The 25,332-nt window shown below is 37.7% G+C and overlaps 1 protein-coding gene across 3 annotated transcripts in view; it reads right to left on the bottom strand.

Moving 5' to 3' along the window:
• Positions 1-25,332, bottom strand: part of MGAT4A (alpha-1,3-mannosyl-glycoprotein 4-beta-N-acetylglucosaminyltransferase A) — a 662,166-nt gene that overhangs the window by 617,666 nt on the left and 19,168 nt on the right. For 2 of the 3 annotated variants that reach the window (XM_032100327.1, XM_032100328.1), the window contains exons 3-8: positions 18,894-19,061; positions 16,181-16,321; positions 13,499-13,632; positions 2,420-2,466; positions 1,743-1,856; positions 1,055-1,130 (exon numbers count right to left, since the gene is read on the bottom strand). In XM_032100327.1, the coding sequence (XP_031956218.1) occupies positions 1,055-1,130; positions 1,743-1,856; positions 2,420-2,466; positions 13,499-13,632; positions 16,181-16,321; positions 18,894-19,061 (680 nt within the window). Of the gene's footprint in view, positions 1-1,054; positions 1,131-1,742; positions 1,857-2,419; positions 2,467-13,498; positions 13,633-16,180; positions 16,322-16,561; positions 16,868-18,893; positions 19,062-25,332 lie in introns of those variants that run through there. The other variant, XM_032100329.1, reaches the window with a different exon arrangement.

The raw sequence follows: 25,332 nt of genomic DNA on the forward strand, positions 1-25,332 counted from the left end.
ACAAGTAGAATATCTGCATTATTTGTACACAAACATGTCTGTTTACTCACAAAAGAGCACTGAAAGAGTTTCTCCTCTGAGACAAGAGGCTAAGAGACACAATGTCTGCAGAGGTGGGATTCATTTCATCTGTCCAGCAAAAGCACAGGTGCATAGTCCATAACCACCAAGTCCAGGCAGCAGAACTGCCAACATGGGGTGCTACAATCCCTTTAATTCATAGTAAGTGCAGGCCATTGCTGCATTAAGGATCCTGCTTCTCCTGTCCCTTCTAACAATGCATTCATGCCCTCCCCCTTGTGCTGACACTAATATTTGTGCAACTTCCCGGTATCAAACCAGACTGTCACATGTTATTGGCTCTGCAGCTTCCCAGAGAGCTGAGACTCCAATACTCTCAGAGAGGAGTCAGCATAGCTTTGTGAAAACTAGATGAGATGTGTGGGACTTCACACCCCAAGGACAGAGGCACAAAATCTAAATAAAGATCATTAGCGCAGTTACTACATCTGCAATACCTGTAGGTAAGACTTCTACTTCAAAGCAGAAACACATGATAGGAACAATTCTGAACTAAACTAAAGAAGAACTGCTTAACTCTGTAGTTGAAAACCTCTTCTAAAAAAAAGAAAAAAGAATACAACGTCTATACACAACAGTCATATTAAAGTGACACTGCACTTTCAAAAGAAAATAGATTTTTGCTTCATTTCCACTCAAAATTAAGCTGGCTTTTTTTTGCCAAGGCAACTCAACAATAATTAATTTGGGGGACAAGGAAAAAACAGTAGTTAAGCTGCTTGGATTCCTTCACTTTTTTTGCTAAGCATCTTAAGATATGTGACATAAGACAAATTACTTTCTACTTCAGAGACAGTGAGAGTGTCCTGCTCAAATTACTTCCCCATGTACCATAACCACCATATTTAATGCTCCCTTTAAATTAGGGGATCAAGTTATCTCTGTTCTGTGTAGGTCCTTTGGATGTGTCCAACAACATAATTTCTAGAGACTCATTTGAAAACTTGTCTCAAAATAAAGAAGAGAAATTTACCTGAATGTAATAAACCCCCTTTTTCTGGGCATACATCATAAGAAAACAATAATCCAAGTTTTGTTTTGTTCTCCATCTGAAATTAAATTGAAAGCTTAAGGTTTATGAAAAAAGGTTATTTCAATACATGCTGGCAATATAAAGTAAATTTTACTATGAAGAATGATGCATATTAGTGAAATGTTAGAACAGCTGCTTTTGGCACTGTTCCCTCAGGAAATCCACTGTCTGAAAAAAAAGGAACAAAGCTTTCACCTTAGGCTTTAAAACAAACATGAAACTGGTATAATTTGAACCTGACTTTGTGACAACTACCTGACATTTCAATAAAAACACATGTGCATTTAAAATGCTAATTCAAAAAGAACTAGTTGGTTTTACCCCGTATTTCACAAAGAAAAACAGTAAACAAAAGAGTCCACATACAAGAATAAAAGTATATCAAGTCTCAGTTCTCCTCCCAAAATTTAACCCTAAATGGATTCAACCAAGCATAGGTGCTGATCATGCACAGACCAGCATGTAGCTAGGAATGAGATGGATTCAGAGAGCACTTTTAGCATCCCCACACTTGCAAGAATTACAGTACGAAAACATTTCAAGAATTCACATCCCACTTGCTGTTTTATAAACAACGAAAGTGTGGGTGTGGGAGGAGATGGGAAAAGATCTGGGGGAATAAACCTACCTCACTCTCTCTTTTGAGTCTCCAAATGTTTCTTTCAAGTTTGTCAAGTCGGGATAATAACTTGCAGGAGGGGCTATTACTTCCACCAAGCCAGAATTGATCTCTGTAGAAAACCTGTCAATAGAAACATCCTGAAGTCACATGAGAGATTCTGAGTTCTGTAGACTTCCTGCTCGCTTGCTGTTGGAACAGTTATTGTGTCTGGTTATGAGGACTTGTTCAAATGAGGCATATAAAAGAATAGTAGTATAGAAAAAAGTATTGTTTTCCTTAGCATGTCCTTCCACTGTTGCCTCTTGCCAATCAGAATCAAACTAGATTCTAAACATTTTTTTGCCTTTTTCCCAGAACCTAGTGATTTTTTTCTGCAGTTCTCTTTGAACATACAGAATACAAGGCGCTAACACAGATGTCACAAATTTCCGTTCATGTTTAAACAATTCCATCTGTTTATGTTGCATCAAATAATTTAATCCCACTTACTGTTTTACAGTTTAACTGACTGAATCACTGCCTCTTAATTTGTCATCTCTTACTTTTTTGTTCAAAAGTCCAAAGCCCCAGGAAACAAAAAGGCATGATCTCTTATTTCCAAAATATTTTTTAATTGCTTATTACAACCTGATTTAGTTTATCATCAATAAAAAAAGAAATCCCCAGTTAAAACTACAACTTACTCTCTTTCCAGGCTTGCAACAACACTGTTAACATAATCAAGATCAGTCTGCAAAAAAAAGAAACAAACAGAAAAAATTAATAGACAGTTCTGAACTTACATGTCAATAGAATGATGTAAAACAAACATCACAGGTGGCTGTCCTTGAAAATCACTTTCATTGCATAAGGTATTGGAGCAATACAAGAATGCATCACACATGTAACTGTGTCTTACCTCTAATATGATAATTTTTTGGGAAATAATTATCTCAAGACATGCACTTAACAGAAAATTGTTAAAACTCATGCTCTTGATGACAAAATGATCACTGAGTGTTTGTGTAGGAAGAACTTATTATTATACAATAATAATAATATGTAAGAAAATATTACCAAAGAAAGCTTTCTGGAAAACAGTGCATTGAACACACACACACACACACACTCCCTTCTTTCAAAAGTACATCTCCTAAACTTTGGATTTAAAGCAAATTCCCTAACCATGGACAGCAGTGAACCTGCTGCCTTTCTGACCAAGGTTGCTTGTTTGCATCAGAGACTAAACTTGAGGGACTACCAATCCTATCAATCACTCAGCTCTCATAGATGCAACGATTCTAAAAATTACTCGTTGGTGAAAATACAAATAGTGACATTCTGGAAAAGTCTAGATCATCTAAATTGCCAGCACTGGACAATTATTCAACCTGGCTGTACACACGCATTCCAAGAAAAGAGTTTGTGAACTCATAAATGACTGAAAACCCTGGTCTTTGTTATATTGTTAATCTAATGATTTGACATACTGTTTACATTTTTGAAAAGAATAGTCTAATCAACTAAATCAACCCAGATTCTGGCTCATAAGGATTCTGGAGAAAGAGTTGTCTTTGAAATGCCGGAAACAAAGGAACAGTTCATATTTTTTCTGATGAATTTGTAACTTAGGATATCATTAAAGGATTATACACAGAGAATAAATCCCTCCCAAGCATTTCTATAGAACTGTTAATCTTGTTTGATAAAGGTGCTTACCCTTTGATCTTAAAAAAAATCACCATTTCTATATTTTAAAGACTTATTTTTATGAAATCAAACATAATGCCAGTGATGCACGCTTTTCAAAAAGGACACCAACAGAAGTAGATTTCTTCCAAAAGCAGGTTTTAAATACCACAAGAACATGTGAGTAGAAAGTATTTCTCATAATTTTGTCATATGTATTTTCTTCCTAAGTGCTATGCCTAGTGCTGGGCAGAAGTTCTGGTAAGCTGGTAAGGTGTTCACAATTTAAAACTCATCTTGCACTGAGTTCCACACAAAGAGACTCACAAGTCCATATGGACCTTGATATATCATTGTTTAAATACTTTTATGGATTGTTCATACACATTTAATTAATAGAATGGAGTTAGACATAACTTTTTCTGGTTCGTGTAACAGTTGCAAATCACAGTAACCTAGTGACTACCTAAAAATAATTTTAGTATATCCATCTTTAACTGAAGCATCTTTTTCTCTTTTCAAAACCCTTTAAACATCAAAAATACAGAAACTGCAATTCAATCACCATGTGAAAAGACAAAAATTTGCATTTCAGTTGGCATGCCAAACTTCAATTACCCAGTTCAGCATTAAGAACTCCAACACATCCAACAGAGTCCATACCGTAATTGCATAGAGAGATACAGGATTTGTATATATCTACATACACACACTCAGCAGAAACACAGCTAGTTTCTATTCAGTTTTTCAGAGATTAAAATAAATGCCAAACTTCATGCCAACTGGAATCATATATTTGATCACAAGCCTGTGCCTCAGTGCACATCTCCTTAGCAGGAACATAGTTTTGACCTATTTTCCACACTACCATGAAGCCTTGCTACTGCTTGTAAAACCTTACACTCTTACACAGAAAACCGTCACCATCAGAAAAAAAAGTCTGGAATAAGGGTCTTTTCCCTACTTCCCACTATTTGTTTGCGTGCTTCACATGAAAGGCTGGCAGTTTCCCAGACAGAGCTGCAATCACAATAGAATGACATTAAAAAGATGCAGCTTGTAGTCTTCCAGCCTCATACTGTAGTCTTGGCTGCTGTCACACAAAGTCAAGAAGGTCTGGTCTAGCTGCTATGAACATGAAATACAGCAAATACCACTCCTGCTTAGTAGGTAACCTCTCCTTCTCAATCAGCAATCACTGCATCACTGCAATGCAAAAGCAGATGACACTTTTAGAATGAAAAAGAACATGTAGATTAGAAGAGTTGATGCCATTTTTCACATGATCAAATGCATTAAAACACTGGTATTCTGCCATCATTTTTAAATAAGCAGTTGTATTTATATCTATCAGCAGCATACAAGATTCAGAACCAGGATTTCAACACAAAACCCTTCCCCTCAGAACAGCAGGTTGACTGTCCTCTTTCCACATCAGAACTTCAAGAGACAACTCCTCTCATTGCCTAGTCTAACACTAAGTAGGATCTTTGCCAACACCCTTTGCTATGGACATGTCCCAGAAAGATGGCAATTCTAAGTTAATTCACACCACGTCATGAAATAAGCATGAGAATATGCAGTTAATGTGATCAAGCTGTGACTACACCCAAGGGAAGAGTTAAGTAGACAGAAGACTTTGCAGGGTAGCAATGGAGGGAAATCTGGAATAGCTAAATTAAATCTAAGGATCTTTCAAGCAGTATCAACAAATTTAGTCAGCAATTTAAAAGCAACAGAAAAAAAATCCATTATTAATCAAAATCTATTCCCCATTTTCGAGGAATAAAGTGTTTACTGCCTTGACAAAATAAGACATAGGGTCCTCTTTATCAGTCTGAAGGACACAAGACTGTTTGCCTCCAAGAACCTTAAACTGGACAAGATAAAGCCAGATTAATAAAAAGAAGTCACCCATGAAAGAAAATGTGTAACTGTTCTTTGGGCTTCCAGCGAAAATCATCTGGTAGATACTAGATCAACTTTGGAGTACACATGATGAACTTAAAATCTGTTTCATGGTATCAGTGCTGCTTGTAACTATTGAAATGAAATGTTGCTGGTGATCCCAATGATACAGTTATGAATGCTTTTTGTCTGTCAAATCCAAAGCCATTACTAAAACTATAATTTTTTCCTACTAAAACTCCTAAGGTTGAAGATCCAAAAAAATCCCTAGGAATTTTGGACCCATAAAAAAGAAGCACAAATGAATATTTTAAGAACAAATCTCTTTAAAGCAATTAAGTGCAAAATTGCGTTAGGCCCCAACCAAAGCGTTAGCACCGCCAGCCACAAAGATGCATCTTATCAATGAATTACATGAAGCCTTACAAACAACTTTGTCCTGGTGAGTGGATCTCTGACAACTTCATAATGAAAGGCATAAGTAGGGATGGTTATTTTAGTATCAGCAGATCAAATCTTTCGGTCTGTTCTTTCTTCCTAGTCATATGAAATTACTGATCTTCAAAAGAATGCAAAACACTTGAAGTGAGACATCTTCCTTTAACTATTCATACCAGATCAAGGATTGATCCCCCATCAGCATCTTGCTTCCAGCAGAGGCAGCCATGAAAAGATACACAGCAAAGGATAAGAACAAGACACACAACACTCCCCCCGACTATCATCCACGTTCCAACTACCTTCAGTTCAGGTTGCTTCCTGAGACAGATGCGATTTTGTGTATTTAATATTCCTCAGTAGACTCATGTTCAAGCTACCTCATTAGCATCCCCCTGAGCCTATGTAAACTTTCAACAAGAAAAGAAGATTTTTAGCTTATGAGATCTATGGAGTTTCATAAGCCTGTGAACATGGCTGTATCTAAGGTTTAACTCTGCATCAACAATTTTGATGACAAATGCATATAGAGTGCTTTGATGAATCTCTCTTTAAAAAAAGCCTCACAGTCTGTTGCAGAACAAACTAAAGTTGCAGATTGTCAGTGAAATAAGTTTTACATTTCCTCTGTTTTTGTAAAATGCCGTACTCCAATTCTCTAAAGCACTTTTCTGTAGTGCAGGTGAGGCTGCACATCAAGTTTGTGATTATTCCAACATCTGTCTGAACAGACATCGTTATTCACAACAAACACAGAAAGAACCAGAGAAGCAGTGAAATTTCCAATCTTCTTTACTGACTTTTAGGAGTGTGTGCACAGCAGAGCAGCAGAATACATTAGCTATCAGACAAAACAAGAGGTTAGAAAGTTCTGATGAACAGCTAGCCAAACATCATACAAAAAAAAGATTTCTACTTTTAAGAATCAACCCTTTCATATTGTTAAATCCTAACTTCATACCCTCAAAAATGACAGAAGGTAGACTGTTTCTCAAAATGTAAGAAAAACCATGGCATTTAAGACCAAAAGGTTCATTTACTGTCCTAAGTGGCAGATGCATAGAAAAAAAAAATGCAATCATAGAAACTCTCAAGTTAAAAAGGACCTAAAAGGATCATCAGGATCAACACCCAGCTCCTCACAGGACTACCTAAAACTAAACCATATGACTAAAACATCACCCAAATGCTTCTTGAACTCTGACAAGCATGGTGCCCTGACCACTTCCACAGGGAGCCTATTCCCATCACTGACCGCTCAGTGAAGAACGTTTTCCTAATGTCCAGTCTGAACTTCCCCAGTTCACACAGCTTCACACCATTTCCATGTGTCCTGTCACTGGTCACCAGAGAAAGGACATCAGCATCTCCTTCTCCACTGACCACCTCAAGGAAGCTGTCACCTGATGAAGTCACCTCGCAGTCTTCTCTTCTAAGTTTAACAAACCAAGTGACCTCAGCTGCTCCTCCAAAGTCTTGCCCTTGAGATTTTTCACCATCTTGGGAATTTATCTAGTCTGTTAGATTATCCAGATCTCAATTCTTAAATTAAATCTATTAGAAGTAAGTCTTAAAGTTCAAGAACACCTTTCAAAGAATGAAAAAAGTATCTGAGAAACAAGCATGCTAATCTACATAGTGTGGTCATTTCATTGCTTACTAATTACCATTTTATTTGATCTTTCATCATCCCCATAGAATAGGAGTGGGATAATTTTATCACATATTTCATATAATAACAAGCAATATAAAATTACAGCCTTCAGAAAAGGCAAAGTAAATGTTTATTTGCCTTGAAAGAGTGAAAGTACATATGAGTATCATTACCTATATACAAGGCACTAAAATTTACATAGGAAAAATCAGCCACTAATGTGGCATTTGGACCTATTTTGGGATATTTATGCAGTGAAGACAAAGCCCTAAGGAATAAAAGTGCAGCAGTGGCTTCAGTGGTTGCAGTAGTGTGTGTATATAAACAAAGCCTGTGGAAAAAGGCAGTATCGTCTTTTAGAGTTCAACAAATGCAGCTGAAAAAAAAATTATTTTCAGGAATACAGTGCCTTCTTTCAAATCTGAAGCAGTGAGTTCAAGTTAAATACAGAGAACTTGAGACCAAGATGCAAAGCAAAGAACTGGAATGAGAATACTGTCATAACATAACCAGCTAATGTTACATAAGCAAAATGCAGCCTGTGTCCTACATGAGTTAATGACTTCATCTTTCCCTTACTGAAATTCCCCCCTCTACCACATAGGCAAGAAATTTCTTTCTGTCTCCAGTAATTTCTAAGATTAACCCAACTCAGTTCAGGACAGGGTTTCACGACACAAGTCTTTGGCAGCAATAGCAGGAATACAAGTATAGTCTTGTACCACTCCACTCTTGTTTCTCCCTACCCTCGTGCCCTGCCTGTCAGATCCTCAACCATGAGGGCACACGTCCATATGGATTGTGCTGTGAACCACAAAGCTGTGTCAAAGAACAAGCTGAGTTTTTAAGAAGGCCAGCCAGAGAAGAAAAACATCACGGGACAATTCAAGACCAGACATTCAGATGCAGGTTATGCTAGTGTCATGTAGCCACTACTAGTTTTGTGCATGTTGCAGATGAAGTCTGGTTTGTGGAGACTGAAAGAAAGCAGCATATACTGCCTTGAAGAATGGGAAACCTTTTGTTGTCCTTGGGGAAGCCTGTAAATTGTTGAAACGGTCTAGACAGCTTATCTTCCAGAAGACAGGCAGTTGCTGTGTACAGTCTGAAGCACCCTTCTACAATTTGTGCTCTTTATTTGGAGGACAGAAGGAATTTTTAGGTCAAGGCAGACCACTGTAGCAAAATTTGATAGTGTTGTCCAAAATTCAGTGTCAGTTCACTCCACCCTACAAGTATGAAGTCACCTGCTACAACGCTTCTGAAATAAGATTATTACCTCCCACCTCACAAATACCCTAGACGTCACCAGAGAGATCAGACATAACTCTGGCTGTCAATACGGATGTTCCCTTACCAGAAGCATCAGGTAGTTACTGTGGCCCAGCTGCACCTCAGCAAGTATCTCAAGAAGCACTTCAGTCATTCAAGCCTGGGCTTGAGGAAAGAGCACAATCCTGGATTTTATCTTTGTGCTGAGATACTAAATTTTTCTCAGGTACACTGAAGTTTTCAAATCCTGTCAAGGATCTTTTCTTAGAACTAAGAAGGATTTTTATCACTGGTTTAATTCCTTATAAAAACTTTGCCGGTCATTGACATGAAAAGAGGAGCATAAAATCCTATGTTGGTGCCCAGTATTAGCAGTCCATACTTCTGTGTACCAAAGCTTAGGTGACAAAGAAGCAGGGACTGCAAAAACAACATAAATATCTCAAATTCTCACGGACAGGTCAAGCTACCTTTTCAGATACAAGAGCTGCCAGTGTATCTAGAAGGTGTGTTCATCCTGATGAGTTTTGAGTGAGACGACCAAAACAAAGATTCCCATCTGCGTAGGCCTTTAATATTATTTGGTGTAGATCATGTATCTTGACACAACAGCTTTGATTTTTTAAAAATATATATACATTACAGACATACATACGTATGTATACACTAAGATCTACCAGATTTTCTCCAACCCAAGATGCACAGTCAGATCTTTTAAGGACTAGGAATACACTCTCCAGAGCAGTTCCAAGAAGGGGCAGCTCACAAGTTTTCAACAATTAGCAGAAAGCACAAACATCTCTGTAGCTGGGGTAATGCTAACACATCCAGGTTGAGAGCAAGACAGTCAAAATACTCTTTTGTTTTCTATCAAGAGAGCTGCTGATCAGAGAGAACTATAATTCAGGCCCAGAGCAAGAAGAGATGAAAATACAGACTCATTTATTTTGTGGAGAAGGTTTACATATTGCACTACAGTGTTAATAACTACAAAACAGGTTCAGCAAGGTTTGACCCAGTATGTGGGCATGACCCAGTCCTCAATTTGCTGAGGCTTTGTTCATACCAGTGCACAGGATGGTACCTTGCTGGGTGCTTGTGTCACACTGACCCAACCAGGACAGAAACTTTTCCAAAGAAATAATAAAGATTCTCTAAGGAAGGAGCACAGAGAAAACACTATTAAACATCTTTTAATTTAGCAGTCACTGTAACATAAAGAGATAACACAGTGACAGAAAAGATAATCAACATATGCAAATTTTTCCAGCTTAAGTGAACTGTATATACATGAAACAAGAGTAAGATTTAAAGAAGCAATATGTAAGAAACTATAACTTGTGGCCTAAAAGCAAATGGCTGGTCAATTACTGCCTAGTCAGATGTAGTCAGCAGCACACAGAAATAGCAAAATGTTTTTGCATACCTGTAGTGTCTTCCAATTCTTCCTGAAATGATTTGTCCTCCTGATTTTTTTCATCAAATCAAGGGCTTATAGTCTTTCCAGCATGCACTGATTACTGTTTGTACAAAAGACTGTGCTAAGTGCAGTCTCTGATTAACAGACTGACAATAATTTCTGATATATTTAGAACAAGTCTAAGATACATTTTCTTCATTGTAAATGAGATCTCCCCACAGAAAAAACCCAACATTTTGTTTAGATACCAGGAGAGTACTCTAATTTCTCTCATATTCAGTAGTGTGTATATGTATGTCTGTTGTTCCACTATGATCATTTAAAATACTTCAAAATGATGTTTCCCATGTTTATTACAAACCCTATTAAGTAAAAATACTAGACAACAATTTTAACCCAGAGTTTATGGTTTCTTAAACCTAGAGTCTATGGTTTATTCTGAAAACAAGTTCTCATACAAAGCAGGTTGAGATTTGAATCGTTTGTTTTCAACTCATATGAGCTAGAAACTAGCTACATAGTGAGGGGGAATAAAAAGATTTTGAAGTACTAAGGTAAAATGAATCATACCTATTTATTAGTCATCCTAATGAATACCTGCAAATTATTCTGCCATAAAGTTATTTTAACAAATTAGAGAACACAGACATATGTCAGTAACTAGCACAGTTTACTGTCAAGCAATTCTAGTAATTACTTAAATTGGTGATTAGTTATCACATCATCTGAGATATTTCAGAGTTTCTTGAACTTCCAGTATGGAAATTTACTGTGTATAATTATACTACTGAGAAATATCCATACAGTAAATGAATATGCAGATCTCTTTATTTAGCAACCATAATGCATCTATATTTACTAGCTCATCTGTTTACACTGTTGATGCTGTTTGCAGAAGTCCATTAGCCTTCTAATTTGCTTTCTAGTAAAAAATGAAATTGCAAGAAATGAGTGAGATTGAACTACTAAAAAAATAGCAGTATTAGAAGAGTTTTGTAGGGTGCTTAGCACAAAGAGATTACAGTCCATGACTATGGCTCCCACCAATGCTCTTAAACACTGTAAATTTGATTTCTCGAATAAAGATAGCAAGAAATGTACTAAAATCCTTTTAAAATACTACTTTTCCTATAATTTTCTTGTAAAATCATTTTTGCAGTCTTGTGCTTCTTTTTTGGGTTGTTGCTACAAGCTATAGACAAGACACAAATAGTAATTTTAAGCTTATTAGCAAAATTACATAACCTCACCCTATGACCATTTCTGGCTGTACTTAAAACTGCACATATGTTTGAGCAGAGGCCGTACCTTTTTTTAGACACTTTTGCCATCATTTTTAATACAAGCATAGTTGGTCCAAGTTCTAATGTACTTAAAAATAAGCCTTTATTATGGCACGTGTTAATGACAGCAATAGCCTAATGCATTTTAAAAGACACAGCTTTTTGGTTTAGGAGAAACAGAAGTCTACCAGAGGAGTAGGCCTTCCTTTACACAGCCAGAGGAAATGCTTAATAAACCTACACTTTTCATCTTGCAGAAGAAAACTGAAATACCCAGAATAACTCAGAAAAAACACAGCATAATTCAGGGTGAAGCATTTCGTGCACCATATTAATCATTTAGAGAGTTCTCTGTAGCAATTACAAAGCAAACCACAAGATACTGAGCTTAAGAAAATAAAAAACATGGTCCAAGAATAAAGAAGGAAAGATAATAAACTGGATGTAGTAAAGAAAAAGAAATGCAAATCTAACAAATGATTACAACAGAACAAAAATTTAAACTTTGGTTTTTCAAATATTCCCATACATTCATGACTTGCAGTGCCCAAAACAGGTACCTGAGTAAGCACATAGAACTGCTCTCAAGGAGATGGGATAAAGAAGTAAGACACAGAGGGTAACTGTACCCCACTCCAGAGCCAACCACACAATTCTCCATGGGTACAGGAGCAGTAGCTCCCATGTTAAAATGTTCACTTCACCTGCGGTCACTTCTGTGAAATCACTCCTAAGGTGAGGGAATTCCACACTACCTCAAAGGAAGAAAGTTATTCAGCTATGCAAAACCCAGCTACAGCAATACAGCTTGTCTAAGGCAACAAAAACATTGTGCAGATGGGGACACTTCACTCCTATTCCAAACTTTGCAGAAGACAGGGAATCCAATGACAACAGACAGTCTTCATAGCTCGGACCTCCTTAAGGAAAACAAGTGAAACTTCAGTTTTAAACCTTGAAAAGAAGCCACACTAACAGGCAAAGAAATTTCTCCAACTAATACAGTGAGGAAAAACACAGCATTCCAGTAATTCAGAAAGAATTCTGTTCTCCTGATATTCTCCACCAAGAGATGTTTTAAAAGCACTTTTTTTTCAGAAAAACAGTATCTACCCAGAGAGATAATTTTTGACTGGCTGTCAAGAAAAAGAAAATAGAGCAATTTGCATTGAAGAACACTAAGAAATTATTTTATTTAAAGGAACACTTTTATAATAATAAAAATATAATAAAAGAAACACTTTTATTCTCAGATAAAAGCAAAATGTTTACAAACTTTACAAGGAAAGTTTTAAAATATGTTCATAATAGAACCAGAAGTATTAAAATGCCTGGTTTTCCACTGATTCCATCCCTGAATGGACACTGGCTCACTGAATTAAAACCACTTTCAGTTATAACTGGGGACTTGAATTTTCCTCTGTGAGACTTATAAAAGACTATTTCAGCAGACCACTACAGTTAGATGGATGAAGGTCAAACATAAATATAAATTTCCCATTGCCCAAGTCAGACTTCCGAGAAAAGCATAGAGAACAAAATAGGTACATGCAATTCCCAGCATCCAACAGAATTATTTCTGAAAGTACTCTATCATTTTCCTAAATTTGATTTCCACTAAATCAGAGCCAAGCTGAACAAACGGTCCAACTGAACATTGAATTAATCCATTAAAAAGGTCTGGGCTTCAAACATCCACATTGTTCGGAAAATTAATTCGGTAACAATCTGTGCCTCACATCTCAAACTGCAGCACTCGTTTGACAGAGGACTAAGCAGTAGCATAAAGAAAATGGGAGGAATCCTCCCCCACAAGAGAGTTCCTTAGCCATTATTCTTATGTTGAAGGAATTAGCACATCTTTGTCACTGTGTATAAACATAAGAAGATTTGCAAAATAACCACTCCACTGAATCCATGTCCACTATTCCCCTGATAAACAGAAAAAGCTGGGCTCTTCAGGATTGTGTCTCAGAAACCCAAGACTCCCTTCTCCCGGAAGAAGAGAGTCATCTCTCTACATCTTGAAGAAAAAGTAGATCCTCATCAGTTCCTGAAAGGAGTGTTACTTGTGATTAAAGGCAGGTTAGAAATTGTATAAAAAAATTTAAGTGATTACCTCTCCTATAAAGACAACCATAACACAATCCAGTTTTTCTTCAGGGGACAGCTTATCAATAAGGGAGTGGAGAGTTTCTGTAAGGTAAGACTTGACTTTTCTTTTCACTGTAGGTATTCCCATTACAATGGAAACTGAAATCAAACAAACCAGAAAGGTACTTTCAGTGATTTCATACACAAGACAGAAAACAAAAATCTTGCAATAAGGCACTGCTTAAGAAATGCAAAGGATTAAAAGGTGAAGATAACAGTAATTAAAAATTGTTTAAAAATATGCCACCCAGCATCAGGAGCATGACTAACAATCACCACCAATGCTCAGAACAAACACAGCAGCCAAAAAAAAAAAATCCTAGACTGCCAGACTACTGGGTAGGGCTGATCCTGCCTGGACACCAGCTACACACCAAAGCTGCTCTATTGCTCACCTCCTCAGCTGGACAGGGAGGAGAAAATATAACAAGAGGCTCATGGGTAGAAATAAGGGCAGGGGGAGATCACTTGCCAGTTACTGTCACAGGCAAAGCAGACTCGAGGAAGTTAATTTATTACTGATCAAATGAACATAGGGTAATGAGAAATAAACCCAAATCTTAAAGCACCTTCCCCTCACCCTTCCCTTCTTCCTGGGCTCAACTTCACACCTGATTTCTCTACCTCCTCCCTACCAGGAGCACAGGGAATGGAGGCTGGAATTCAGTTCATCACACATAATCTCCCACCCCTCTTTCTCCTCAGTGGAAGGACTCCTCAGACTCTTCCCCTGATCCAACATGGGGTCCCTCCCATGGCAGATGGTCCTCCATGAACATCTCCAATATAAGTCCTTCCCTCAGGAGGCAGTTCTTCATAAACTGCTCCAGCATGGGTCCCTTTCATGAGCTGCAGTCCTTCAGGAACAGACTGCTCCAGTGTGGGTCCCCTGCAGGGTCACAGATCCTGCCAGCAAACCTGCTCCACTGTGGGCTCCTCTCTCCATGGGTCCACAGGTCCTGCCAGGAGCCTGGTCCCATGTGAGCTTCCCATGGGGTCACAGCCTCCTTTGGACATTCACCTGCTGTAACACGGGATCCTCCAGAGGCTGCAGGTGGATTTCTGCTCCATGGGCTGCAGGGACACAGCTGCCTCACCATGCTCTTCACCACGGGTTGCAGGGGTCTCTCTGCCCCAACACCTGGAGCACCTCTTTCCCCCTCCTTCTGCACTGACCTTGATGCTTACAGTGCTCTTGCATGTTCTCACTCCTCTCTCCAGCTGCAATTGCCCTTGAGCAGCTTTTCCCCCCCTCTTCAATCTGTTATTCCAGTGGCACTGGTCTGGCTACTGGTTCTACTGGACACAGGGAAAGCTGCTGGCACCCTCCAACAGAAGCCACCCCTGCAGCCTCCTTGTTGCCAAAACACTGTCACACAAACCCCAATACAATAGGAAATAATCATCAACCACGGTATTAATCGGGTAAGATACACCAAGAGTGATTAAACTCCCTAATTTAAGTTTTATTTTAAACTGATATAACCATTCTTCATAACTCAAGTACTTAACATCTCAGAAGTCATCTTTGAAAACAATACTGCTGAAAAACTCTGTTACTTTCCTTGCACCTGGTTTTGGTTCTTCTAAAAAACCAAATCCAGGACATCAGAATTGCATGGAAGTTCCTCAACAAAATTTCTTCTCTCTGACAACAGCACCACAAATGCAAAGTAATATGTCCCCAGCGACAATGTTAACACCACCATGTTTCAGCAGGCCATTTCACTCCTGTGTTCCGTAACTTTTCCACAGTTTTTCTTCTGCACTGTTCCCAGGGCTGGTTACCAACTGGGAACACCACACATAGCAGCTGGAACGCAGTGAAAGGATAAAGCAGACTTCATGAAGTCCTGAAACCCTGAATTTCCTCCCTCTGTTTAATTAAATAAACCTGATTCCAATTTCTATTTTGTAATTCCAAATTTCTGACATATATTCCCAGGGGGACATAATACAGACCTCACTTATAACAATAACAGATTATTAGATTTTTCCTCCCTTAATAACAACATTGAAATAAAAGGTATTTATAGTCAGAAAAATACACCTGTGGCCTAAGCCCACACACCTATCATGCACGCATACTTTCTGTTAAAAGAAGGAGCAATCAAACTTACTGAAGTAATGAGCCAGGAGTAACTACAACACTGAATTTTTTTTCCCCTCCAATGACTGTCCAGATTTTATTAATGCAATTATATCTGATTATCTTAGTTCTCTCCACTTTTAATTTATACCTTGAAATACACTGTTCAGAACAACAGAAACATCAACGCTAAAATAAATATATCCATGCACGGTTACCCCGCAAATTTGAAAAGCCAAAGGGGTATATATCCATTGGCAGTTCAGAATCCGAAATGCTGGAGCTTTGTTTCCTTTAAGTTACAAAAAATTCATCCAAACTAAATGCTTCTTAATGTGTACCTTAACACAGCATGGGGTGTGACTGAGATTATGCAGAAAAGAGCAAAGCTGAAACCAAGCTCCTTTCATCTCGGATTCAGTGCAAATTCAAAGGATATCAATATCACACAAGTTAAATGAGATGTCCTTGATCTACCAAGAAATGAAGTAAATTCTGTGTCTGAGACTAGAAGGTCCTCCAGATATAAAACATGAAATCAACATCATATCAGCATACCTCCTGTCCTTCCAAGGCCAACCTGCACAGAAGGTTGAAGGCTTCCTTCATTTTTCAACAAATGAGGCAAATGGTAATAGATATTTGGCACTTGAAGAGATTTTCTACTTGTTAGCTCTTTTAACAATTTCAGTGTCTCATCTGCAAACATACAGGAAATCAGTAATGCAGAAAACAAATAATATGAAGTTTTAAGCAACAGTAAACAGAATAAAATTCCAAGCTTAGTCCTAAATGAAAGCCAGAACAAATTGTGCACCTTTCTGAGGCATTGTATCTTGTCTACAAACGAAGCCTTTTCTTATTTTGATTCTTTTTAATAAACGATGGCCAAGACTATTTTGCACCTATAACCTTGTTACAGATACAGTGAATACTTACCTGATCACATCAGATTTAGTGTGGACTTTCAGAAGTAAGAATGCTCCATTCATCTGGGGTGTTGGTGGTTTTGTTGGATTTTTTTCCAGTTAATCAAATGGGAGGCTTATTTACCTAGATAATCTTTTACTTTTGCTAACAAAGGTCATCACCATCCAGCAAATTTGCAGCATCACTGCAAATAACATTTCAGACCTATGAATACGTATTGGAATATACTGCACATACAGATACAAAATAAAATAGCATTAAATATACAGCTGATATTTTGGGTATTCCTGCAAAAAAATAAATTTTAACGCGAATTTAATTTAGTCCATTAGAATAAAATTATCCTATTAGATTCCATTAGACTCATTCTTGCTCTTTCTGGTACAACTGCCTCTCAGTATGTCCAGGTGGCTCTGAAAGTTGCAAATAACAGTTTTTAAAATTACCCTGCTGTGCGTGTTGATTTTCTTGCATCAAGTGTGAAAATAACTCATTTCAAATGACAAATATGATAGCATATGGATGTTAGAAAACTTATGGGCTTTATAACATCAAGTTAAGTAAAAACTGCACACAAGGTTTCTTGAGATAAAATTGAGAAGAAGTAAGAAAAATAATGCCGTAAGTGTAATTTCTCTCAGATTCTGAGCAGAGCTTCTGCAAAGATAGATGTGTTTTGTTGTGGATTTTGGTTCTGTATGTTTGGGGAGTTTTAAAATATTTATTTTTAGGTGAAATTAAATTCCTAACCACCTCAAACCTTGCAAAAAGCTTTGTAAATAGATGCCATAAGTAGATATGTCTATTTTGATAGATTCCAATATAGGCACATTTTACTTTTCCTGCTAACATTTCTTTAATTTCATCTGCAAACCTGGACTAAATTCTGTCCAAGTATGACAGCTCTTTGTCTGAATGAATAAGGATCTACACAAAACAATCTGGAATACTTTCAGCTTCAAAGAGACCAAATAATATTATGTATACTTAAGTGTATTAAGCTAAATAAAAATCTATCTAATACTACATTCTGAGCACAAAAGCTCAGTAATTCAGCTGGCTTCCTGTTATGGCTCTACATGGAAAAATATGGATGCCCATCCCAGCTGGGATCCTGACACGGTAGACTATTAAATGAATTAGTACTTTCAGCTACATCAGAAGACAGTAACTCCCTATAATTATATTGCCTATAAGCAAACTAAGTCCATTTTAGAAACAAATGTGGTAAGAACTTAATCCTAAATCCAGAATCAAAATTATTTGAACTCCTCCACAGCTTACTTTAAAAGCAAAAACATACACATGAAATAGGAAGACAAGATTTATAGACCATGCTAAATGTAACCTTTATCTGTGCAATTCCTGGAGATCCAGGGGACTATTGAGACCAGGCCATTAAGTGTCAGACAGCAATTCATGATTAGCATCAGCTCTGGGGCCTATAATTATAACCACTTCCCCACAAAAAAAAAAAAACAACACAACAAAACTAAACCTATTGAAAATAGTAAATCATAGCACAAATGCAAGTAGACAACAAATTCAAAAATCTTGTTCCAGGTTTCTGATTTGCAGAACACTTTGCGTTTCAACTCCTTATTAGAACAATACAGTGAGATTTCTGCAACCTACCAAGTCAGACCTCTTGACAGAAAATTTGTACTTATTCCTTATTCATTTTCCATCCACAAAAATCAGAGCAACTAAAGCAGTAACACTGTGATTTTAAAAGTTAACATCAGTAGTCTGGTGAGTATTGCAGTGTCTTTCTCTAATATTGCCAAACAGCTTTTTATAAACCTGAGCACCAGTCTCCAAAATGGGTAAAAACTTTTGGAAGACTTTAGCAGTTTAATCACTAGTTATTGAAAAGGCCATTACCTGTACTTTATACAAATCATAACCAGTACTTTAGTCTATATGATTTTTACCTTCCATTTGACTTTTAAACATATTTTAACTGCTTCAAGTTCAGCCATTTCTTCTGTTTGCTTACTTTTCCCCTCTAACTATTTAAAAAGCGATGTAAATTAATTGTCAAAATACATTCAATGTATTAAATAAGTAACCAGAAGCTCCAAACTTTGGGAGCTAGGTGTGGAGTAAGTAATTCTTACCACTTTAGGGACTGAATAAAGGTGGATGAATCATTAAGAACAACAACTGGAAAAAACAAACCAAAAATACCCACACCAGATATAACATATTACACGTTCTTTATTCATACTGCTGAACAGTTTCGTTTGGCTTTCCTGGTAGCAATTTCTTTTTCTATAGTAATAAGAAGAGATACTGGCATTGCAGAGGTATAAAAAAATATCTCAGTCAGAGTGTGTACCTGAAAAATTATTCATGGCATTCTTACTGCCGTTTGTCTCTGCCACCGCCCGCCTGAACTGCTCCAGGATCGCGTTGAGCTCGGACGAGCGCTGCAGAGTGCGGTGCTCAGCAATGCGCAGACGCTCCTTCAAAGCGTGAAATTCCCGCTGATATGCAATCAGCTTTTCTAGGGAGAAAAAATGTGATCCAGGTTATTTTCAGAAACAAACAGTACTGACAGATCTGACACTGCTCAGCTCTGCAGCACCTGGAACCCACCTGGGAGGGCAGAGCCCAGCACGGTCTCACCCGCGGAGCTGGGCGCATCAGCACCCACACAGCACAGCGAGGGCAGAGCGAGCTGCACCACACTGGGATGCAGGGCAGGCACTGAGCAGGGGATGCCCCTCACCACAGCCACACACCAGGGCAACCCTGAGTCCCCAGCACTCAGCACCACAAGGCAGCTCTGAACCATTTCTTGGAACAGATGCCCACAAACCATTTCTTTTAAGAAGCCGCACAAGAGTGGCCCCTTACAAGAGCGGCCCCTTACAAGAGCACAGGTTACGTCTTCTAGGAGACCTCTCTGAATACTTTGCAAGAATGAGTGGAATGAGACAATATTTCAGACACACCAATTTTAAACCCAAGTTTTAACTTAATGATATGGTCAAGTGCCTGACAACTGAAGAACAAAACTTTTTTTCTAAATTCTGCTAATGTTGATACATACACATACTCTTGAAAGGGGACCAAAAGGAGATGGAAACACCAAAACTGATTTGCTGATACATCCCCTTTGCCCTTGACATCCAGCAAAGTAAGTGTGCCTAGATGTTGTATCCTTCCTTCTTCCTATTGGTAATTTCCTCAAATCTGCTCACCATCATCACTATCACACTCCTTCAACCAATCCACTGATACCAACTGGATAAGTGAATTTGTAACTCATAATCAATACTCCAACCACTCAGCTGACATCCATGGACATATCTCTTTTGTTATTTACCTATCCATTCCTGGTATTTTCATATTGCAATGGTAGGGAAGCAGAAGTTTAGCAAGCAATTTGAAACTCTTCCTGTTGCTATATTAGTCAACTTCCCTTGTTAATAAGGCTGGTTTTCTTCCAAATTCTTTCAATTTCCTTTTTTTTTTTTTTGTAGTTGAGATATACTGCTCTGATTATGTTTAGAAAACATAATTAACTAAAATGCCCTCTGTTTTAAAGATGGAAAAATAAAAACATAGTTCACTACCTCTTAAAAACATTCCCCTTGCCAGCTTTATTTTCCTTCTTTCATTAAAACCAAATGGTTATTGCTTTTGTGCAGATCCTGGCCCACAACACAATGCTAGGCACACTACACACTGCTGACTGAATCCAGACTGTTATTTGAAATAGGAATTGATACTTTAGTCAGCAGCACTTAGAAGACCAGGAAAATTTTTTGGAGTTTCTGGCAAGAAGGACATTCTTACTTGCCAATGATAACTAAAAAAGTAGTTCAGTCCTGATGCTTCCAGTGAACTGTACTGGTATTGCATTTATGGTACTTGAGAGCTCAAACGCATTAACTCCTTTAAGAAATACTAGACAAGTAGTCAACTTGTCACAGTTCCTTCAACCAGACTTATCTGGGTTAAGGAGGCTGCTCTAAAAGATACATAAACTCCTGGCAACTATCCTTCAAAAATATATGGCGGATTTTTTTTTTGGTTAGGCGCAATATTATTCATTCAAGTAAAACTAGAAAATCCTAACATTATAAATACAGTAATATTTTAAGTCTACTACCCTATGAGTATTTTTCTAGTTATTTATGCAAAATGACATTAAAAAATAATTCTTTGCTTAAGTGAACTTAGGTGATCTAAAACATTTACATCTCTAACACTGTTAGAGCTAGCACTTTTCATGTTTTTGGAGATTAAAGTGTAATTTGGCATTTTTGTACTTGCTTTATGATATGGCTGGCTGTACTTTTAAACTAAACAAATTAAATTTAAATGTCTAACACTTATATCTTTAGCATACTTTCAGTACCTCAAAGATCAACTCATCAGATATTTATTACTTACAAACAAACAAAAAACACACCAAAATTTATCTCATACTGAAAGGAACTTGCAAAGGAGAAAATACTTCTTAGACTCTTACAGTACCACCATCAGTACTGACCAAATGTCCCAGACTTTAGAAAAGCATCCCTTAAGGCATCAGGAGCTTATAAATGCTCGAATTTGATTTTTCAGAGTTCCTAACTAAGTACTTGGGAATGAGCCTACAAGATTACATTTAAGAATCTATTTTTATTTAAACTTTGACTGAGCTCAAGTTTGGTAGAGAAAGTCCTATTTAACTAATTTGGTATCATTCTATGATAAAATCGCCCTCCTCATGGATGAAAGCAAGATGAAGGAAAGGCAGTGGATGCTTTTTTCCTTTTTAAATTCTTAATAAGGATTTTGATACTGTTCCTCACAGCATGCCTCTGGACACGCTGTCCAGCTGTGGGATGAGCAGGTTCACAGTGCACTGGGTGAAGACCTGGCTGAATGGCAGAGCCCAAAGGGCTGCAGAGCTGACTGGTGTAAGCTGGGGTTACAGCTGACTGGTAACCAGGCACGAGCAATGTTCCTCAGGGTTCCTCAGGTGATAGGACACATGGGAATGGTCCTAAGCTGCGCCAGGGGAGGTTCAGATTGGACATTAGAAAGCATTTCTTTACTGCGAGGGTGGTAAAACACTGGAACGGGCTTCCTAGAAAGCATAAAGTATTTAGGAGGCATCTGGACAATGCCCTTAATAATATGCTTTAGCTTTTGGTCAGCCCTGAAGTGGTCAGGCAGTTGGACTAAATGATTGTTGGTAGGTCCCTTCCAACTGAGACATCCTATTCTGTAAGCATTGTATATACAAAAAAGTCAACAGTGTACCTGATATTTTCAAAATACACTTGACCATTTAGTGTTTTATTGTTCAAAGAGTTCTCCAAAACCGAAAGAAACTGAATTGCTTTCTTGTCCAAAAGTATGAAAACACTTTTTTTTGATTGCTATTACAGTAAAAAGGAAAGTACTGAGCCTAAAATCACAGAGGAAACAGAGGTCAGTAACCACCATCATGAAAAAAAGTTTCTTTTTCTACAGGATTACAAATTACTGTTCTTATTTTCATGCTGAAATCTAGTGTTATTTAAGAAGACAGAGGAAGGAATTCAGACAGTAAGTTATTGCCCTTACAACACTGATGAAAGAACCCCAAACGTATCTCTTCTCTGACAAAAAAAAAAAAAATCCCTCTAACAGCAGCTATAGCCAATATCAAAGACATTTGGTGTCCAATAATTTCAGCATATTTTTATTTAAGCATATTTTTATTTAAGACTAATATACTATTTTACATTGAAATGAGAAGGTGATGTTTTTCCATACTTTTCTCTGGAAGCCAGAAAGATCGAATAAAATAAATATCTTGTTAAGAAATTACTTGAGAATTGAAAACATTAATTCTTCAACGTTTTTCTCTTAAATTCTAGTTGGTTTAGCAAAACTCCAGAAGCTAAAACCTAAATATTTTAGCGGGCTGAATGCTGTGCAGTTCTCCCAATACTACGTCAACTGTACCAGTACTTTTTCAACTTTCTTTCCTTTGTTGCATTATGTTCTCTTTAATATGCAGAATCTAGAATTTAGACAAACTCACTTGAAAGTTGATGCAGTATCTTGAAAAGTGAAAATTCAAATAAAACTCTGGAGATTTGCAAGTTCTTGACCAGAGATGAAATCTCAGCTCTCAGCCTTCTCTGGGTTATTTACGGTTCTCCTACAAAATAACTGCTAAAAAAAAAAAGTTATTCCAAAAAGACACCACTAGCCCAGAAGCACAAACTCAGTCCATTCTCCTCAGCCACAGACAATCTTGACTACATAAGTTGTTTAAGAGTTGTCTAAATTTGAAGAAAAATTCAAAGTTTGAAAACATGGAGCTTCTGAACATCTTAGCATGCATCTACTTTCTTAGTCTGGGCTTTTGTACTTCTTGAAAAAATCTGTTTATGTACTTCAATGTCTGCTTTTTTTAACAGTAAAGAGCTTTCCCTTGGGATAAAAAGGGACATCAAAGTAAAGGAGTAAGAAAATATGCTGTAGTTTGAGTTTAGAAAAACATTGTGCAGAGTGTTTCAGCTCAACTGAAATAGCCTGTCTGAACTGCAGGTAAATTACCAGCACTATCAGAACACTTGCTGTATTGTAATTCCAAATGAAATATCTACTAAACAACAAAACAGAAAAAATACTGTGGAAACTCAATCAAAGCAATTTTAAGGCTACACAGCTTCAATATCAATAAAAATCATCAACAGCTCAGTTTTTTGTTCATGCTACTTTTTTATCAAAGTTAGATTTTTTTAATGCCCCAAGCCTGTCAGTGTTTAAGGGGCATTTGGACAATGACCTTAACAACACATCAGGCAGCTGCACTAGATGACCATTGTAGTTCCCTTCCAATTGAAACAGTCTATTCTCTAGCATGAAAAGTTTTTGAAGAAACTATTTGAGTGCACTTCTAAACTGAGTGGAGTGCACACATCTATACAATCACCAAACTGCTTACATTGCACCAGGGAAAGGAGGTACAGGCAGCATGTAACCAGAGATGTATTCAGCCCCTGTAGAAACAAGCTGAATGGTGCACATAGAAAAAGGGCTAGAAACCATGTAAAAAGGGAAGTTGTCATTCCTGGCAATCTCTGTGAAGTCTGACTCCATGTAGCCTGCACCAGCCATACTATGATACCTTGTGAACACAGCCAAAGCCCCGCCAATCTCTAATTCAAAAAAAATAATAATAACCTGTGGCTGCTGTGTTATATACACACACCCCTTTTTTTTGGGGGGGGGGGGGGGGGACGGGGAGTTATGTAAAAGGAAACAGAATTGCCTGAAGACCCTTTCACAACCCAAGAATGTTTCAGCGATTCTCAGTTAGTATTGCCATTATTCCTCAAGGAAAGCCTTGACTGTCTGCTAAAAGAACTACAGTCTACAACATAAAAAGCTGTATGAAAGCTTTGGGAGCTGTTATTTACCTTATCAATCAAGCAAGTTCACAAATACATTAAATCATGGGCCGTTTTCACAACTGGAAATTGAACATGTTGAACTAAGATCACTGGACTAAGGCAGCTGTATTCACATAAATAAATAATTACATAAATAAAAGACAAGCTATCATTTACTCAAGAGCTCTGTGTTTGTATGGCTGATTGTACCCAAAGGCAGATGCATCAGACAAGATCAGGAAAAGCTTTATGACCTTCCCATATCACAAGCAGGCAGTTGAGTCTTCCTTCAAACTCCAAACCAGCTAAACACTCAAAGTGATGGATCTGCCACACAGACACAAGGTAACCAGCCACAGACTTGGCACTCAAAAAACACAGCAAGCCAAGCACAGAGGGCTTAGCTTTGCCAATAAATTGTAGGCCTGATTTATATTTTCTGCTCTTACCCAACTGAACCATAGCAACTTCACCCCCTTTTTTCATTAAACAACAACAGGAAGGGTTGACTGTGTCTGACACACAGACAAAGGGCTCTGGTTGACAACAAAGCATTGTACACAAATACTCAATGAGTAAAACACGTAGAGAAGGCACAGATACCTGGTAAAACAGGACTTTTCCTCTATCCAAGGGGGGAAACTTTAAATCAATATTCAAATCAACACTGTATTACTGGCAACATTCCTAAATTCACCAATGTAACAGTTTATGGCCCACCCTAATGACAACCCTTTCAGCTTTTACAAGTTAAAGGTGCCACAGCAGATATCTCATTTTTCTGTACACCCTGTTGAAGAGTTATTAAAATGCCATTAAATAAATGTTTGAGTCTGTGAGAACACACTGTAGTAAGTGCTAATTCAGGTATTTCTGTGATTAGTTATTCTACAACTCATTTACTCCCATTATAAAAACCCTACAGTAGTTACCATCATGCCATGGGTAAGAGACACTAACAAGCTTCATGTATTAATTCATTACACTCCCATCAAGGATGTTGATCGGTTTACAGGTTGATAACAGAATGGTCTTAATTGGCAGCGAGCTTCCACACTGGGTTTCATCCAGAGTCAGCGGTGAGGCCAAGAGGAGGTCACTCTTGAGTGAATTCGGGATTTGTCAACATGCCAGCCAATTCACTCTGGCACGGCTCTTACAGGAACATTTCTTTGTTCAAGCTACAGGAGGTATAAAAATCAAGTACTGCATTTCCCATAAAATCAGTTCAGACGCTTTATGTGATTCATGAAGTTGTAGTATCAAGTAAATCAGTATCCAGTAAGTCACGATGATACCTGCACGGTCCTCCACTTCAATCCCACAGATGTAAGCAACATGTATTTTTAGACCATGCTTGGTTCATAATACCCAAGTACCTTACAA

This window comes from Corvus moneduloides, chromosome 2, assembly GCF_009650955.1.
Source record: "Corvus moneduloides isolate bCorMon1 chromosome 2, bCorMon1.pri, whole genome shotgun sequence".
NCBI classification, from domain to species: Eukaryota; Metazoa; Chordata; class Aves; order Passeriformes; family Corvidae; genus Corvus; species Corvus moneduloides.